This window comes from Marmota flaviventris, chromosome 17 (genome assembly GCF_047511675.1).
Source record: "Marmota flaviventris isolate mMarFla1 chromosome 17, mMarFla1.hap1, whole genome shotgun sequence".
Lineage (NCBI taxonomy): Eukaryota > Metazoa > Chordata > Mammalia > Rodentia > Sciuridae > Marmota > Marmota flaviventris.
Genome location: NC_092514.1, coordinates 16,481,013 through 16,497,298, shown reverse-complemented (window position 1 = coordinate 16,497,298; position 16,286 = coordinate 16,481,013). Strand labels below are relative to the sequence as shown.

Here is a 16,286-nt window from a genome sequence, read left to right as displayed (position 1 = left end):
GTACTGGGGATTGAACTCAGGGGCACTCAACCACTGAGCCACATCCCCAGCCCTATTTTGTATTTTCTTTAGAGACAGGGTCTTGCTGAGTTGCTTAGCGCCTCCTGATCCTCCTGTCTCAGCCTCCCTAGCTGCTGAGATTACAGGTGTGCACCATCACATCCAGCCCCAGCCTTTTATTTTAAAGCTTTTTAAAACTGGTTGCTAAATTGCCCAGACTGGCCTTGAACTTGCAATCCTTTGATCACTAAGATTATGGTCTCACAGCACCACGCCTAGCTGACTGTTTTTATTGCAGTGGTTTTAGTTGTAAAAAGTAAGTTGAAAAGAGGTGTTTTTTTTGTTTTTGTTTTTGTTTTGGTTTTTGGTTTTTTTGCTCCTGTATCCTCACCAACTTTTGGTACTGCCATGTTTTTAGATTTTAGCCATTCTAAAAGGTATAGGGGTGTACCTTGCCAAGTATATAATGCCTATAATTCCAGCTACTTGGGAGGCTGAGGCAGGATTACAAATTCAAGGCCAGCTTCAGCAACTTAGTCACCTTATCTCAAAAAATAAAAAGGGCTGGGAATGTAGCTCAGTGATAGAGCACCCCTGGGTTCATTCCCCAGTATAGGGTGGGATGGTAGGGGATTATCTTGTTTTAATTGGCATTTCTCGACTGGCAAATTATGTTGAGCTTTTTTCCATATGCTATTTATTGGCCACATATCTTCTTTGGTCTAGTGTCTATTCAAATCTTTTGCCCATTTCTTTTTTTTTTTTTTTTTAATATTTATTTATTTAGTTAGTTTTCAGCAGACACAACATCTTTGTTTGTATGTGGTGCTGAGGATCGAACCCGGGCCGCACACATGCCAGGCGAGCTTGCTACCGCTTGAGCCACATCCCCAGCCCTCTTTTGCCCATTTCTAAATCAGATTGCTTTCTTATTATTGGATTTAAATTTTTTTTAAAAAAAATTATTTTTTAGTTGTAGTTGGACACAATACTTTTATTTATTTATTTTTATGTGGTGCTGAGGATCAAACCCAGGGCCTCGCACATGCTAGGGGAGTGCTCTACCCCTGAGCCACAGCCCCAGCCCTAAAATTTTTTAATATTCTGTATAAAAGTCCTTTATCATATGTGATTTTTAGCTATTTTTTCCCACTCTGTAACTTTTTAAAAATATTTTATTAGTTATTAATGGACCTTTATTTATTTGTTTGTTTATATGCAGTGCTGAGAATCAAACCCAGTGCCTCCCACATGCAAGGCAAGCGCTCTACCACTGAGCTACAACCCCAGCCACACACTCTGTAACTTTTAATTCTCTTAACACTCTCTTTCTCAGAGCAGTTTTTAATTTTTATTTTATTTATTTTATTTTTTTAAATATTTTTTAGATGTTGATGGACCTTTATTTTATTCATTTATTTATATTCGGTGCTGAGAATCGAACCCAGGGCCTCACACATGCTAGGCAAGTGCTCTACCACTGAGCCACAACCCCAGCCCAAGGTTTTAATTTTTATAAAGTCCCATTTATTGATCTTGTTTTTTCTTTCTTGATCATGTTCTTGGTTTTTTTCTGGTACTGGGGATTGAACTCAGGGATACTTTCACCTCTGAGTTACATCTCCAGCCCCTTTATTTTTAAGACAAAGTCTCACTAAGTTGCCAAGACTGGCCTCAAACTTGTGATTCTCCTGCCTCTCAGCCTCTGGAGCAGCTGGGATTTTACAGTCATGCTCCACCATGCCCAGATGGAAAGCGACTTTTTGATCCTTGTAATCTGGGGAAATTTTGTTCTTTCTTTTAAAATTATTCTAGGCATATCTGTGTAGATTGTTCCACTTACTCCTTTTTGACCCCTTCTCAATGAATAATGAATGATACACTGATAATTTTAGCATAACCAGGAAGCAAAATATATTTAGATGTTGTTGAATCAGAGGATAAATGGCTGGTTAACAACCTCAGCTAGTTGTGTCACCACCCAGGAACAGATGTACTCAGTTCAGCCTTATTTTTTCCATTGCATCTTTGTTTCTGGCTTTCCATCAAGGTTCTTTCCTATTGTTCTCCTGTGACCACAAAAGAATACAAATTCAGACCCAAAGTTAATTATTAAACAAATCCAGTGGCACAAATTTTGAAAAAGCTCGACCTACTGCTCTGCAGAATGCCTAGTCCTCTTCCCTGTCACTTTATAGCCTCTGTATTAGCTTGTGCATTGAAAAGTTAGCAAAAATAAATAAATGAAATTTTTAAAATAAGAGGAAGAGGTTAGCAAAAGTAAATATGTAAATGCAAGAAATTTACTAAATTAATGCAATAAACAACAACAACAAAAACTCACACATTAAATGATATGACTTAATGTTAGCAAAATAAGTGTTTATATTGGCTCAACTGTGTTCTTTGGAATTTCTCTTAAGTAATTCAATGGAAGGAAACAGTCCTGCACAGAGATGTTCATTGTGAACTCTGGAACAGTGAAGAAGTGAACATAAACTACATGTCTTGTCAACCTTGGGCAGCAGTCCCCTTAGACAGGGTGTATCCAGCACAGTGGGAGCCAGCCAAACAACCCAGCAGCGTGGGGAATGGCATATGAAAAAGTCCATGAAGAAGCAGAGAGTACACTTAACATGAGCACTGCTATGGAACCCTGGAAGTCAGAGACTAATTTACTTATATGTGACTGTAATTAAGGAAAACAGAAATCATTTTCTGATAGCAAATTTATGACTGAGATCATCTGTTTGCAGATCTTTCTTAATGCTGTCATGTTTAACAACAAAAGCAACAAGAGGCCATGTCTTGCATCTTTTAAAAGGGAATAAATAGGATGAAAAGTCTTTTTTACCTTGGCACATTTAGCACTACATCGTTGTGTAGGTGGAGAGTTTTCAGGCAGTAAACGCCAAGATCTGGATATGAGTCCCTTAGTGGGAAGAGGTCTATGATGTTCCCCTTGTAACTTGTCCCCTTTCCTTTTCCCTGCAGGAGCTCAGTGAGATGTTGTACACTGACCGGCCTGACTGGCAGAGCGTGATGCAGTATGTGGCCCAGATCTACAAGTACTTTGAGACTTAAACCTCAGGGCCCAAAAGAATTAGCTGCCACCAACATTGGTTTGTCCTGGAAGTACCTGGTTGCCACCAATCTTGCTCTGCCCACTGTCCAGCCTCCTGGATTTCTAAGAAAGGCTCAAACCAAGTGAATCAACACTCAAAGAAGAAACTAGAGCTGGATTCTGCAGTGTCCCTATTGCAAATGCAAATGCATTTGGAGTATAAGTTGGGGAATCTTTGCTCTTCCATGGCAGGTTTCTAAAGAGGATGGCCTTCCTTCTTCCAAACCAAGATCCCACAGGCATATTTCTGTGAGAAAGAACCCAGGACGTCACCAATCCCACATGGTGACTTGATGCGTAATCTGCACAGAGATTCTTGAGGTACAACACCTCCAAACCAGTTTTTTTGTTTTTTGATTTTTGGGTTTTTTACTTAAAATCCCTGGCTTTTGCTTTCATAAAAACTGCCCTTGTCAACCACCCCACAAAACATAAAAAGCAAAGAAACTTTTGCTTTGCTTCAAAGCAACCTTGGAAACACTTTGGCTCTGTAGAACTCAACTATTTGAGTCTTCAATATGCAAAGGAGCCTGCGGTGCCTTGCTGAAGGTCCCCTGAGGTGTCTCATAGCAGGAAGTGTGTACAGTGGACGGTTTACGGGCTGAAAGGGAAACCACAGTCATTGTCCACAGCACCTTCTATCCCATTTATTCACCTCCTATTCATACCCACGCACATTTGTCACACATGAAGAACTTGATAGTCACTTGTGTGTGTGCAATGTTGTGTATGTTGTGGTCTTTATGTTTTTGCACAAACAGGCTGAGGATGTATGTCCCTCTGGATTCTGGATAGACAGCAAATCCAAACAGTATTCCAACTCCAGGCGACTTAGTCCTTGGAACTTCATACTGGGCCTTTTACATTTGCATGACAAAAAGAAGCTCTTGGGGGTGGGCTTTGATGGCTCCAGTATAACTGAATGGAGGGAAATGCATTTCCCCTAATATCCTACTGGTTACCCTAGTAGAGGCAGGGACCTCCCAAGGTGCTCAGTCTAGGTATCCATCTGGTGGCTGGTCTTCTACTTGGACAAATAAATGTATTCTGTAGCAAATGAGGGGGCCCATTCACACAGGCAGTCAAGGTAGATGTGTAAATGTCTATGACTTGCTGTTTAAAGTGCCAAATAGCTGTTAGTACCCCTCTGACAAAGGATGTCTTTACATTAAGTCCCCCAGAATTACAACTACTGCCAAAATTCTTTAAAGTGAATCCTGATTGCTGATCTGAGCCGCTCATTCAGGGACAGGTTATGGAGTCCACTCCCTGTCTTGGGAGTGGTATGGGCTCTTTCCCCTCCTCCAGGTTAACTTTTCCCAGAGGTGTCTACTGGGTGAGGCCAGCCCTCATTCTCAAACTGTTGTGACCTCTATAGGGCTGGAGTTTCTGCCTTCCAGTCTGGTCTGTGGTTCTCAGCTGTGGCTCTGTATCCATATCCTCTGGGGAGCTTCTAGAAGCCACATGCCCAGCCTCCCTGGATCAGTGAGTCAGAATATCTGGAATGGGAGCAGAGATGTGTGGTGTGTCATTCCGAGGCCTCGGGGACTCGTTTTGTGACCCCACAGCTGTGCAGCAGTCAAGCTCCCAAGCAGTTGCTTGGGGACCAGCATTCATTATGTAACTAGCCCCTTGTTTTCGAATGGAAGCTTGGGATTCAGCTGTAACAGTTTTAACTTTCTCCTTCAGCTGAATGTGTTCAAATGAAAGTCCCTGCCTGTGCTGCTTCCTGCATCTGTGTTAACATCGAAGCTGACATTGTTGGCGCATCTTCATGATTCCCAAGCTTCTCCTTTGCCACCATCAAAGTGGAGAGACGTATATTCCAACTAGTCGGGTTGAGCTGTGGGTGGTAGTGCCTAAACTGGGATTACCCCAGGGTTTTGTATGGGACAAGCAGTTGAGGTCTTGGGATTCACCGAGGGATGGTCAGCCTGATTGACACTCTGTTTGCAATGATGATGTGAAAAGGGCTTCAGAGGAGCTCTGGGCCAGGCAGAGCTATGTGTAGTCGTGCCGTCTCCAGTAGGAGCCCACGTTACCCATGACTGGCCACACTTATCCCTTCTTTGTCAGTAAAGAAGGAGGGGAAAACGTCCTGTGAAACAAACTGCCACGTGCAGTTTGTTCTTAAAATTCAAGGAGTTTCCCTTACTGTTGAAGAGGTGATCTGAGTGTGGAGGTGCAAGTTTTAGGACCATTCAGAGCACAAAACTGACGGTGAAAAACTGGTAAACTAAGAAAATTAAGTAGCATTTCTTATGTTTTCTCTAGTTCTCAGCAAATTGTACCATTTCCAGTTGTCTGTCTTGAGGATTTTAGAGACCATCATAGCCATGATTCTTCCGTCTCCCCCGCAGCTGGTACTTAATTTAAAATTATTTGGTGGTTCTGCAGAAAAAAAATTTAATGTATGATTTTTACATAAAAGCTGCAAAATACAAGATCCTGAGAAGTTATTTAAGATACAAAGAGAAGTTGGCAGTTCTCTGCACTGAGGAGTTGCCTCCTGGATTGCTTCTCAGCTGACTGGTGGTAGGGCTGGTGTTCCCCAGGACAGCATTGTGAGGAACCTGCCTCCTAGGCCCTTCACACCTCAGAAACAATGTTGGTCTTCTGTTTTTTGTCCTTTGTTCTGTTGTTGATGGGCAGCTCTTGTAGAAATCATCCAAAGTAAATGCTATGGGTGGAAGACAAAAATGTCCTGCTGAGCATGGTGGCAGCCACCAGTAGTCCCAGCTACTTGGGAGGCCAAGACAGGAGGATAACTTGAGTCCCAAGGTTTGAGGCCAGCCTGGACAATACAGCAACATAGCAAGATGCCATCTCAAAAAAAATATATATATATATCAGAGTGATTAGCCATCTCATGAGAACAGAGAGCTGTTGTGTTCTCCTCCCCACCACCGACAAATGTCAGTTCTCAATCTCTGCCTTCCCTCTTCCCCATGGAGGGGTGGATGTGTCACTGGCCTGTGGAGATGGTGAACTCTCTTCCTTAGAGACAAGCCCACCTACCAAACCCAGAAGTTAGTTCTTACCATTCCACATTTTGAGGGCCATTTTGAGAAGCAGTAGAACATACAACCTCTCAGCCTTTTTAAAAAATATTTTTAATACTTTTTGCCCTTGCTCACTGGCCATTTCAGTCCTCTGACCCAGGTTGGAGTTTTGCTGAACCTATAACATCCTGTGTAGTTCACTGATTTTTAACTGCATTAGTTGAGGACACTTGATACGTCCATGGCCCAGTTTCTACAAAGAGCACATTAGATCGAACCAAGCACTGTCAGGACATGACATGCTAACATAGATGTATTAACCTGAAAGTGTAAGATGTGTGACTGTAATATTTCTAATAAATATATTTTGTTTCTGTCCGATTATTTTTCCCCAGTGACATTCATCATTAGCATGCTTTCAAACCACCAAGCTTACATTGAGTCTGCTTTCAAACAGCATCCTATGTACATGTTCCTCATGGGTCACGGCCCTCACTGCAATTTCCAGGAATTCTGAGAACTTAACACAAGGGACTAGAGGCCAGAGGGCTCCTCCGCTTCCTCCCCTCCATGGTTGTCTTGCTGTAATACGGGTTCTTGTGAAGATCACCCTTCAAGACCCTTCCTGGGTGCTGCCAGGCTGTGCAGAGGTGCACAGGATGTGTTTAGTGTTAAACGTTTGACCAAATGCCAACCAAGGCCCTGGAAACTATATACAAGGGGTGCTAAATGGGAGGGTTGTGCCGAGATTGAAACAAAGTGGATATAAATTTTAAATGACACAGGGTGCCAGTGTCTGCTGACACCAAGGCACTGTGTGTGTCAGATTCTGGGGGTTTAAGTTCTAATAACATGATTTTTTGGAGACACATTCAAACCATAGCAACAGTAGGGGGGAAATCCCCAACCCAGGAAGATCCATGAAGTGGTCATATTAAATGAGGGATCAGGGCTGGGGTTGTGGCTCAGTGGTAGAGCACTGGCCTAGCACATGCAAGGTTCGATCCTCAGCACCACATAAAAATAAAGGTATTGTGTCCAACTACAACTAAAAAATATTTTTTAAAAAAATTGAGGCATCAGGTAGGAGGATTCTAACAAGGTCTGTTACACACAATGCTCAATGTGGTCTCTGCTTTCTGGAGGACTGAACAATTCCTGGGGAATCTACTTATCCTATGCCTCATCAGCCCATAGAGGGCTTGCCTTTCTCATGTGAGAAGGGCTGGGATTCTTGGGCTGTTTAGTTATACTTCATCTGAGCCCCTTGAGGGTGGAGTTTGCTCGGAATACCTCAGCCAGATAAACAGCAGTTGCTATTGTTGTATAAATAATTTTTTATTAATTATGGGAACCATCCAGCTGCCAATTGCCCTCATTCCAACTTGGAATTCACCATGGAACTCCCGGGAAGAAACATCTCCACATCCAGCTGGCGTTCAGGGCTGTGGTCAGTCTTGTGAACAATTGTTGGCAGCATTCTCCAGAAGTGGGAAAGACCCTGGGGAGAAATTTGAAACCTGACCTCCCTAAGCCTTTCATTTTTTCCTTTTTTTCTTTGCTGGTTTTATTTCTAGTATCATGAATGAAACGATACAGTATGTTTCCAAGTAGAATCTCCAAACCTCCCAGGCTCTTTAAATGAATGCAATCTAACTTAACTCACCGCCCTACCAAAACTTCAGTGCGACTTTTTTAGATTATGAAACATATGCCATAAAAAGATATGGTGGGGTGGAATGGCAATTGCTGAGTGCTGGAAACACACTGATGTAAAATCTCCAGACCGACTGGCACCCAGCCAAGAGACTGGAGCACACCTAAGCCTGCACCCCGCCTCCAGGAGTTCCACCTGCACAACTAACCCTTACCCTAGCAACCCCACCCATGTGGAGAGTGGAGCCAGCATCCTACCCCAGACAACTCCACCTAACTACTGAGAAGGAGAACTAAGAAAGTTTTGAGTTCCAATGGAAACAATTTTTCCTTGAGATCGATCTTGATATCCCTCCCTCCCTCCCTCTCCCTCTCTCTCTCTCTATCTCTCTCTCTCTTTCTCTTTTTCCTCTCACATGTCTACCATTTTTTAAACCAAGTATTTTTTATGCATTGGTTCATTGAAGCCTGGAATGTATGGATAGTATATTACAGTTTTCTTTGTGTGTGTGTGTGTGTGTTTTAATTTTTAATTTAAAATTTTTTTTTACTTTATATACATTTTTCCTGTTATCTGTTTCCCTGGATTCTCTTTCTCTCTTTTCTCCTGCTAAAGCCAACCTCTATTAATCCCTCTTTCACTCTTCCTATAATTTTTAAATATATTTTTTAGTTGTTGATGGGCCTTTATTTTCTTCATTTATTTATATGTGGTGCTGAGAATTGAACCCAGGGCCTCCCACATGCTGGGCAAGTGCTCTATCACTGAGCTACAGCCCCAGCCCTTCCTATAATTTTTTACTTTTATCTTATCTTTTCTCTTCCTTCCTCATAAACATCACATCCTATACCACTCTGTTCTCTCTTTGTCCACCATTTGAAATTGTAAACTCTTTTGCAAATTTACTGTTTGTATTGTAGGCAGTAATTGAAAACATCATTTCTGTTTATTCCAACAAAACAAAAACGGTAGATGTCTTAGTAGAGCTACTTGGTTTAAGGCTGTGTATTATTTTCATTGGGCTGTTTTTTGTTTGTTTGTTTGTTTGTTTTTTTCTTCCCCTTAAAGGCGAGGTACTGAAAACCTTCAGGGACACTGTAAGTCTACAGGGTAGAAACTGTACTGCCTCAGATCCACACAGCTAGCTGGGAAGACACACAAACAGCATGAAAAACAAGGGAACAAATCACTCCAAACAAACCAAGATTCTCCAATAATAGAATCCATTAACAATACGGTAGACGAAATGTCAGAGGAGTTTAAAATGTACAGAGTTAAGAGGCTCTGGCTGTGGCTCAGTGGTAGAGCACTTGCTTGGCATGTGTAAGGCCCTGGGTTCGATTCTCAGCACCACATACAAATAAATAAAATAAAGGTATGGTATCCAAATGTATATATATATATATAAAATGTACATAGTTAAACTGAGCGATGTAAAAGCAATGTAAGGAATGAAATCAGATAAAATTCAGGAGGTGAAAGATCACTTTAATAAAGAGATTCTGGGGGCTGGGGATGTGGCTGAAGCGGTAACGCGCTCGCCTGGCATGCGTGCGGCCCGGGTTCGATCCTCAGCACCACATACAAACAAAGATGTTGTGTCCGCCGAAAACTGAAAAATAAATATTAAAATTCTCTCTCTCTCTTTAAAAAAAAAAATAAATAAATAAAGAGATTCTGAAAAGAAATCAAGCAGAAATCCTCAAAATGAAGGAATCAATAAACCTAATTAAAAATTCAATGGGCTGGGGATGTGGCTCAAGCGGTAACGCGCTCGCCTGGCATGCATGTGGCCCGGGTTCAATCCTCAGCACCACATACAAACAAAGATGTTGTGTCTGCCGAAAAATAAACAATAAATATTAAAAAAAAATTCTCTCTCTCTCTCTAAAAAAATCTAATTAAAAAAAAAATTCAATGGGAAGTATCACCAACAGATAGACTACTTGGAAGACAGACTCTCAGGCAGTGAAGACAAAATATATAATCATGAAAATAAAAGTTGACCGTGGAGAGAAGATGTTAAGAAACCATGAACAGAACTTCCAAGAAATAACAGATAACACAAAAAGACCAAATTTAAGATTTACCAGGATACATAAAAGCACAGAGATACAAACCAAAAGAATGCACAATCTTTTCAATGAAATAATATCAGAAAATTACCCAAACCTGGGGCCGGAGTCATGACTCAGTGGTAGAGCGCTTGCCTAGCATGAGTGAGGCACGGGGTTCATTTCTCAGCACTGCATATAAATAACTAAATAAATAAAGATCCATTGACAACTAAAAAAAATTTTTTTAATTACCCAAACCTAAAGAATGAAATGGAAAAATCAAATATGAGAGGCTAAGAGGTCTTGGAATAATATATACCAAGCTCTGAAAGAAAATGGATGCAACCAAGAATTCTATATCCAGCAAAATTAAGCTTCAGATTTGAAGATGAAATTAAAAACTTTTATGATAAACAAAAGTTACAACTAGAAAGCCTGCACTACAGAACATTCTCAACAAAATATTCCGTGAAGATAAAATGAAAAGAAAAAGTGAAAAACAGCAAAGGGAAGAACTACACTAAAGGAATAACCCATCAAAGGAGAAACATTCAAATTAAAAACCAGGAATAAATCAAAATGACTGGGAATATAAATCATATCTCCATAGTAACCTTGAACATAAATGGCCTAAACTTGTCAATCAAAAGACAAAGACTGGCAGATTGGATTCAAAAACAAGACCTAACAATATGCTGTCTCTAAGAGACTCACCTCACAGGAAAAGACATCCACAGACTGACGGTGAAAGATTTGGAAAAAACGTACCGTTCACATGGATCTTGTAAATAAGCAGGGGTTACTATCCTCACATCAGATAAAATGGAATTCAAGCAAAAGGTAATCAGAAGAGACAAGGACATTTCATCCTGCTTAAGGGAATTATACATCAATAAGACATAAAAATCATAAATATTTATGCCCCAAACAATGGATCATCTATATACCTCAAACAACCCATCTCAAATTCAAGAATCAGGCTGGGGATATAACTCAGTTGGTAGAGTGCTTGCTTTGCATACACAAGGCCCTGGGTTCGATCCCCAGCACCACACACACACAAAAAGTATCAAATAAATCACAACACAATAATACTGGGTGACTTTATCAAACCTCTCTGACCACTGGATAGATCCTCCAAACAAAAACTAAAGAAAGAAACTACAGAACAAAATAATACAACCAATAATTTAGACTTCACAGACATATATAGAGTATTTTATCCATCAATGAGTGAACACACTTAAAATAGACCATATCTTATGCCACAAAGCAACTCTTAGCAAATACAAAAAAAAAAAGAGATCATATGCTGCATTCTATCAGATCATAATGGAATGAAATTAGAAATCAATGATAAAAAATAGAATAGAGCTGGGTTTGTGGCTCAGTGATAGAGGCTTGCTTAGCAAGTATGAGTCACTGGGTTCAATTCTCAGCACCACATATAAATAAATGAACAAAATAAAGGTACTTCGATGTCTAAAAATTTTTTTTAAAAAAATAGAAGCTACTCTTAACACCTGAAAATTAAATAGTATGCTATTGAATAGACACTGGATAGCAGAAAAAATCAGGGATGAAATTTTTTTAAAAATGCTCAGAAGTAAATGAGAATAGTGATACAACATATCAAAATCTGGGCCACTATAAGGGAGGTGCTAAGAAGAAAGTTCATTGCATTGAGGTCCTTCCTTAAAAGAACAGAAAGTTGGGCTGTGGCTGTGGCTCAGTGGTAGAGCACTTGCCTAGCATGTGTGAGGCACTGGGATGGATTCTCAACACTATGTATAAATAAATGAATAAAATAAAGATTCATCAACATCTTAAAAAAATAAAATAAAAAGAACAGAAAGTCAATAAATAAATAATCTAACATTACATCTCAAAGCCCTAGAAAAAGAATAAATCAACACCAAAAACAGTAGAAGACAGGAAATAATTAAATTCAAAATTGACAAAACAGGAGTAGGGTTGTGGCTCAGTGGTAGAGCACTTGCCAAACAGGTATGAGGCACTGGTTCAATCCTTAGCACCACATAAAAAAAATTTAAAAAAATAAATAAATAAATGGAATAAAGGTATTGTGCCTATTTATAATTTTAAAAAAATATATGTTTAGCCAGGCATGGTGGCACATGCCTGTAATCCTAGCAACTACCAACGTCTCCAGAGGCTGAGGCAGGAGGATCATGAGTTCAAAGCCAGCCTTAGCACCAGCAAGGCACTAAGCAACTTAGTGAGACCCTGTCTCTAAATAAAATAGAAAATAGGAGTGGGGATGTGGCTCAATGGTTGAGTGTCCCTGAGTTCAATCTCTGGTACCCCCCATATATATATATATATATATATGTGTGTGTGTGTGTGTGTGTGTGTGTAAAACAAAACACACACATGTTTATGACAAAACAAAAAGTTGTTTCTTTGAAAAAATAAATAAAATTGATAAACCCTTAGCCATGCTAAGAGAGAGTAAACTCAAATTACTAAAATTCATGATGAAAAAGGAAATATCACAACAAACACTACTGAAATACAGAAGACAATCAAAAACTATTTTGAAAATTTATATTCCAAGAAAGTAAAAAAATCTTGAAGACATTGACAAATTTCTAGAGACTATGACCTACCTAAACAGAATCATGAGAACATACATAATTTAAACAGATCAATTTCAGGCAATGAAATAGAAGATGACATCAAAAGCCTGTCAACTAAGAAAAGCCCTGGATCAACTGCTTTCTATAAGACCTTCAAAGATGAATTAACACCAATTCCCCTCAAATTATTCCATGAAATAGAAAAGGAAGGAAACCTTCCAAACTCATTATGAGAAGCTAGTATCACCCTGATACCAAAACCAGACAAAGACACATCAAGGAAAGGAAACTTCAGACCAATATTCCTGATAAGCATAGATGCAAAATTTCTCAATAAAATTCTGGCAAATTGCATATAAAAACATATTTATAAGATAGTGCACCACAATCAAGTAGGGTTCATCTCAGGGATGCAAGATTGGTTCAACATATGGAAATCAATAAACATAATTCATCACATCAGTAGACTTAAAGACAAGAATCATGATTATCTCAATAGATGCAGAAAAAGCATTTGACAAAATACAGCACCCCTTTATGTTCAAAACACTAGAAAAACTAGGAATAACAGGAACATACCTCAACATTGTAAAAGCTATATCTGCTAAACCCAAGGCCAACATCATTCTAAATGGAGAAGAATTGAAAGCCTTCCCTCTAAGAACTGGAACAAGACAAGGAGGCCCTCTTATACCACTTTTATTCAACATCGTCTTTGAAACTCTAGTGAAAACAATTAGAAGAAAAGAAAGAAAATAAAGAGATTCGAATAGGAAAAGAACTCAAACTATCACTATTTGCCGATGACATGACTCTCTATTTAGAAGACCCAAAAATTCCACCAAAAAACTTCTAGAACTAATAAATGAATTCAGCAAATAAGTAGGATATAAAGTTAACATCCATAGGAGCTAGGGATATGGCTCAAGTGGTAGTGTGCTCACCTAGCATGTGTGAGGCACGAGGATCAATCCTCAGCACCACATAAAAATAAAATAAAGATATTGTATCCACCTAAAACTAAAAAATAAATATTAAAAAAATTAACATCCACAAATCAAATGTGATCCTATACATCAATGATGAATCAATCCATTGCAAGAAAAATTAGGAAGATTACCCCATTTACAATAGCCTCAAGGAAAATAAAATACTTGGGAATCAACCTAGCAAAGAAGGTGAAAAGAACTCTACAAGGAAAATTACAGAGCACTAAAGAAAGAAATTGAAGATGACTTTAGAAGATGGAAAGATCTCCCTTGTTCTTGGATAGGCAGAATTAACATTGTCAAAATGGCCATACTACCAAAATCACTATACAGATTTAATGTAATTCCAATTAAAATCCCAATGACAGTCTTCATAGAAATAGAAAAGGCAGCCGGGTGCAGTGGTGCACGCCTGTAATCCCAGCAGTTGGGAGGGTGAGGCAGGAGGAATGTGATTTCAAAGCCAGCCTCAGCAACGGTGAGGTGCTAAGCAACTCAGTGAGACTCTGTCTCCAAAGAAAATACAAAATAGGGCTGGAGATGTGGCTCAGTGGCTGAGTGCCCCTGAGTTCAACCCCTGGTTAAAAAAAAAAAAGAAAGAAAGAAAAAGCAATCACGAAAGTCATTTGGAAAAATAAGAGACCCAGAATAGTCAAAGCACTCCTTAGCAAGAAAAGTGAAGTAGGAGGCATCACAATACCAGACCTTAAACTGTACTACAGAGCTATAGTAACAACGACGACTCGGTTTTGGCACCAAAACAGTCATGTAGATCAGGGGTACAAAAAAGAAGATACAGAGACTAACCCCATAAATACAGTTATCTCATACTAGACAAAGGTGCCAAAGACATACATTGGAGAAAAGATAACCTTTTCAACAAATAGTGCAGGGAAAACTGGAAATCCATATGCAATAAAATGAAATTTAATCTCTCACCATGCACAAAACTCAACTCAGAGTAGATCAAGGATTTAGGCACTAGAACAGCGACCCTGCATCTAACAGAAGAAAAAGTAGGCCCAAATCTTCATCATGTTGGCTTAGGAACTGACTTCTTCAACAAGACTCCTAGAGTCCAAAAAGTAAAATCAAGAATCAATAAATGGGAATCAAATTAAATAAAATGGAACCAAACTAAAAAGCTTCTCCACAGCAAAGGAAACAATGAATGTGAAGAGAACCTACAGAATGGGACAAAATCTCAATCAGATGTACCTCAGATAGAGCATCAATTTCCAGGTTATATAAAGAATTCAAAAAACTCAACACCCCTAAATCAAATAATCCAATCAATAAATGTGCTAAGGAACTGAACAGACACTTCACAGAAGAAATACAATCAATCAACAAATATATGAAGAAATGTTCATCATCTTTAGCAATTAGAGAAATGCAAATTAAAACTAGTCTTAAGATTTCATCTCGGGCTGGGGATGTGGCTCAAGCGGTAGTGCGCTTGCCTGGCATGCGCAGGGCGCTGGGTTCGATCCTCAACACCATATAGAAATAAAATAAAGATATTGTGTCCACCTTAAAAAAAACTAAAAAATAAATATATTTTTTTTAAAAAGATTTCATCTCACTCCAGTCAGAACGGCAATTATCAAGCAACAGTAAATGTTGGCAAGGATGTGGGGGAAAAGGTACCCTCACATTGCTGATGGGACTGCAAATTGGTGCAACCTCTCTGGAAAGCAGTATGGAGATTCCTCAGAAAACTTGGAATGAAACTACCATTTGTCCCAGTTATCCCAATCCTCAGTTTATATCGAAAAAGCTTAAAATCAGCATACTATAGTGATGCACATCAATGTTTATAACAGCTCAATTCACAATAGCTAAATTATGGAAACAACCTAGGTGCCCTTCAACAGATGAATGGATAAGGAAAATATGGTATATATATTACTCAGCCATAGAGAAGAATGAAATTATGGCATTTTGCTGGTGAATGGATGGAGCTGGAGAATATCGTGCTAAGTGAAATAAGCCAATCCTAAAGAACCAAGGGCTCAGTGTTTTCTCTGATATTTGGATGCTAATTCACAATAAGGCAGGGGGCCTAGGGAATAATAGAGGTACTTTGGATTAGACAGAGGGGAATGAAGGGAGGGGAGGGGATATGAAGGTAGGAATGATAGGGTAATAATGTCCGATTCATTCTACTATGTGCAGATAATGAGTACAAGACTGATGTAACTCTACATCATGTATAACCAGATGAATGAGAAGTTATACTCCATTTATGTATGGTATGTCAAAATGCATTCTATATAACTAATTAGAAAAAATTTATATAACTAAATTCTTTATAACTAATTAGAAAAAATTTTAAAAATAAAATACCAATAATAATAATAAGCCAGCTTCAGCAACTTAGCAAGGCCCTAAGCAACTTAGCAGGACCCTGTCTCTAAATAAAAAATAAAAAGGGAAAAAAAAAAAGATTTGGCTGGGACATCTTGTAGAGTTGGGCAAAAGACCTGTCACCCCTCCCACTCGCCCATCTGGGATGCTATTTATATCCCTCCTTAAAGCATGTCATTACCCTCCTATCAGAAAAATGAAGCAAAACAGAATGTGGGACATGGGAAAAGTTAGCCACAGCTTTCTCTTACTGGTATGTGTGACCTTAGATGATTTGGCCGTTTGAAAATTCTGATCCTAGAAAACACATCCACCTGGGGAAGGAACCTTGCTCTGAGAAAGTCAAAGTCTGAAGACAGGATCATGGCGAAGGTCAGACCTTCTTAGGGGCCGGAAGCCACCACTGGGCTCTTCCAATGGCCAGACAGGGTCAAACAACAGGGACATGCAGCTCTTGATAAGGAAGATGAACCACATTCAGTCCTAG

General features: G+C 39.4%; 1 protein-coding gene across 5 annotated transcripts in view; it reads left to right on the top strand.

The window, feature by feature from the left end:
- The window catches only part of Specc1 (sperm antigen with calponin homology and coiled-coil domains 1), a 269,979-nt gene extending 263,472 nt beyond the window's left edge, over positions 1 to 6,507 (top strand). For all 5 annotated transcript variants that reach the window (XM_071603067.1, XM_071603066.1, XM_071603065.1 and 2 more), the window contains one exon: positions 2,995 to 6,507. In XM_071603067.1, coding sequence (XP_071459168.1) covers positions 2,995 to 3,084 — 90 coding nt within the window. In that variant the 3' untranslated portion in view covers positions 3,085 to 6,507. The remainder of the gene's footprint in view (positions 1 to 2,994) is intronic.
- The last annotated feature ends 9,779 nt before the right edge of the window (positions 6,508 to 16,286 follow it).